At 47.6% G+C, this 2,500-nt stretch overlaps 1 protein-coding gene across 1 annotated transcript in view; it reads left to right on the forward strand.

Annotated features, from left to right (window-relative positions):
• ptprga (protein tyrosine phosphatase receptor type Ga) overlaps nucleotides 1-2,500 on the forward strand; it is a gene marked incomplete at both ends in the record, with an annotated part of 174,891 nt that overhangs the window by 163,502 nt on the left and 8,889 nt on the right. The window contains 2 exons of the mRNA XM_080545768.1: nucleotides 1,122-1,257; nucleotides 2,242-2,388. Coding sequence (XP_080401894.1) covers nucleotides 1,122-1,257; nucleotides 2,242-2,388 — 283 coding nt within the window. The remainder of the gene's footprint in view (nucleotides 1-1,121; nucleotides 1,258-2,241; nucleotides 2,389-2,500) is intronic.

Consider the following 2,500-nt stretch of genomic DNA (forward strand, 5'->3'; position numbering starts at 1 on the left):
CGGTTAGATAATGACCCATCACAGAGCCAGCTTGCTTGCTGTGTCTCCACACTCAATTATACTGTTCTGCCAGCTAGCGAAGCACGCACACACACACACAACGCCCTCACACCACCCACCATTACTCATTACTGCAGCTCTGACCAACACACACACACACACACACACACAAACATACACACACCCCACCGTTTGCGATTAATGCAGCTTTGACCAGCACACACACCTTGCTTGGAGCGCATACACAAACCCTCTTACTCATTATCACGGCTTTGACTGGCGGCCATAAATTATCTCCCACTTCGATAATATAGACACACATACACACTATCCTCTGTAACTAGCTTCAGGTTTGTCAAACACACACACACACACACACACACACACACACACACACACACACATATATAGACACACATACACACTATCCTCTGTAACTAGCTTCAGGTTTGTCAAACACACACACACATACACACACACACACACACACACACATATATAGACACACATACACACACTATCATTTGTAACTAGCTTCAGGTGTGTCAAACACACACACACACACTCACACACACACACACACACATATATAGACACACATACACACTATCCTCTGTAACTAGCTTCATGTTTGTGAAACACACACACACACACACACACACACACACACACACACACCTTACTCATCACTATACCCGACCTAGACCAACACACACACACACACACACACACACACACACACACACACACACACACACACACACACACACATATATAGACACACCTACACACTATCCTCTGTAATTAGCTTCATGTTTGTCAAACACACACACACACACACACACACACACACACACACACACCTTACTCATCACTATACCCGACCTAGACCAACACACACATACACACACGGTGTAGAAGTGTCCTTGGGCAAGACACTGAACCCCAAATTGCTCCCAGTGAGCGGGGCCGGCCGGCGCCTTGCATGGTAGCTTGCCTACCTCGCCATTGGTGTGTGAATGGGTGAATGAGAGGCCGTTGTAAAGCGCTGTGGATAAAGGCGCTATATAAGACTATATAAGTCAGTCCATTAACTGAGTGCTGCTGCCGTCTCTCTGCAGTGCGGGGGTGGGCCGCACCGGGACCTACATCGTCATCGACAGCATGCTGCAGCAGATCAGGGACAAGAGCACCGTCAACGTGCTGGGATTCCTCAGACACATCAGGACCCAGCGCAACTACCTGGTCCAGACAGAGGTGGGTCCCCTCCGCGTGCGCGTGTGTGTGTGTGTGTGGGTGTGTGTGTGGGTGTGGGTGTGGGTGTGTGTGTGGGTGTGGGTGTGTGTGTGGGTGTGTGTGTGTGTGTGGGTGTGTGTGTGTGTGTGTGTGTGGGTGTGTGGGTGTGGGTGTGTGGGTGTGTGTGTGTGTGTCTGTGTGTGTGTGTGTGTGTGTGTGTGTGTCTGTGTGTGTCTGTGTCTGTGTCTGTGTCTGTGTCTGTGTCTGTGTCTGTGTCTGTGTCTGTGTCTGTCTGTGTGTGTGTGTCTGTGTCTGTGTCTGTGTGTGTGTCTGTGTGTGTGTGTGTGTGTGTGTGTGTGTCTGTGTGTGTGTGTCTGTGTGTGTGTGTTTTTTTCCTCAAGGGCTGCAAGCAATATATTTCTTGAAAATAGCAATCATCAGGGTTCCCGCGCTGGTCTTAAAAAGCCTTAAAGTCTCAAATCCAGCATTCCAATTTATAAGGCCTAAAAAGGTCTCAAATGTCTGTTATTCGGTCTAAAAATGAGGTGCTAGGTGTTAAAAATGAGATCCTGCAAGGAAATCAGTCCGACCACATCTATGTACGCGGAAATGAATCAAGCTGGAACCAAAAAAATGCCAATTCGCTTCCTTTTTCGTCTGTATGGCAGTGAAATCCCTCATTTCATCCCCTCGAGGAAGACAAAAATCTATCACATGGTGTCGCGAATTGGTCAAAAATTATATTCATATAAGAGGTCTAAAAAAGGTCTAAAAAGGTCTTAAATTTGACTTGTTGAAACTTGTAGGAACCCTGAATTATGAACAATAGTGTTATGCACATTGAGTATGTTAATATGTCACAGGCACAGGGCATGTGAGGTAAAACGAAATCTCTGCGTCATTTCTGTTTCTCTCTCGTTGTGTCTGTCTGCCTCTGGGGTTGTATCTGATCTCTGTGCTGATTGGCTGGGGTTGTATCTGATCTCTGTGCTGATTGGCCTACAGGAGCAGTACATCTTCATCCACGACGCGCTGATCGAGGCCATCCTGGGGAAGGAGACGGAGGTGTCGTCCAACCAGCTACACAGCTACGTCAACAGCATCCTGACGCCAGGGCTGGGGAGCAAGACACGGCTAGAGAAACAGTTTAAGGTACAGCACTATATATGTTTCTGCTTGCATCTCTCTTTCTCTCTCTCTCTTATTCTATCATTATGTCCCCCGCCTCTCTCAATTCGGTTGTTAAGTCGTGACGTGTTTCCGG

The sequence above is a fragment of the Nansenia antarctica genome, assembly GCF_963989245.1.
Source record: "Nansenia antarctica genome assembly, chromosome: 15".
Classification (NCBI taxonomy): domain Eukaryota; kingdom Metazoa; phylum Chordata; class Actinopteri; order Argentiniformes; family Microstomatidae; genus Nansenia; species Nansenia antarctica.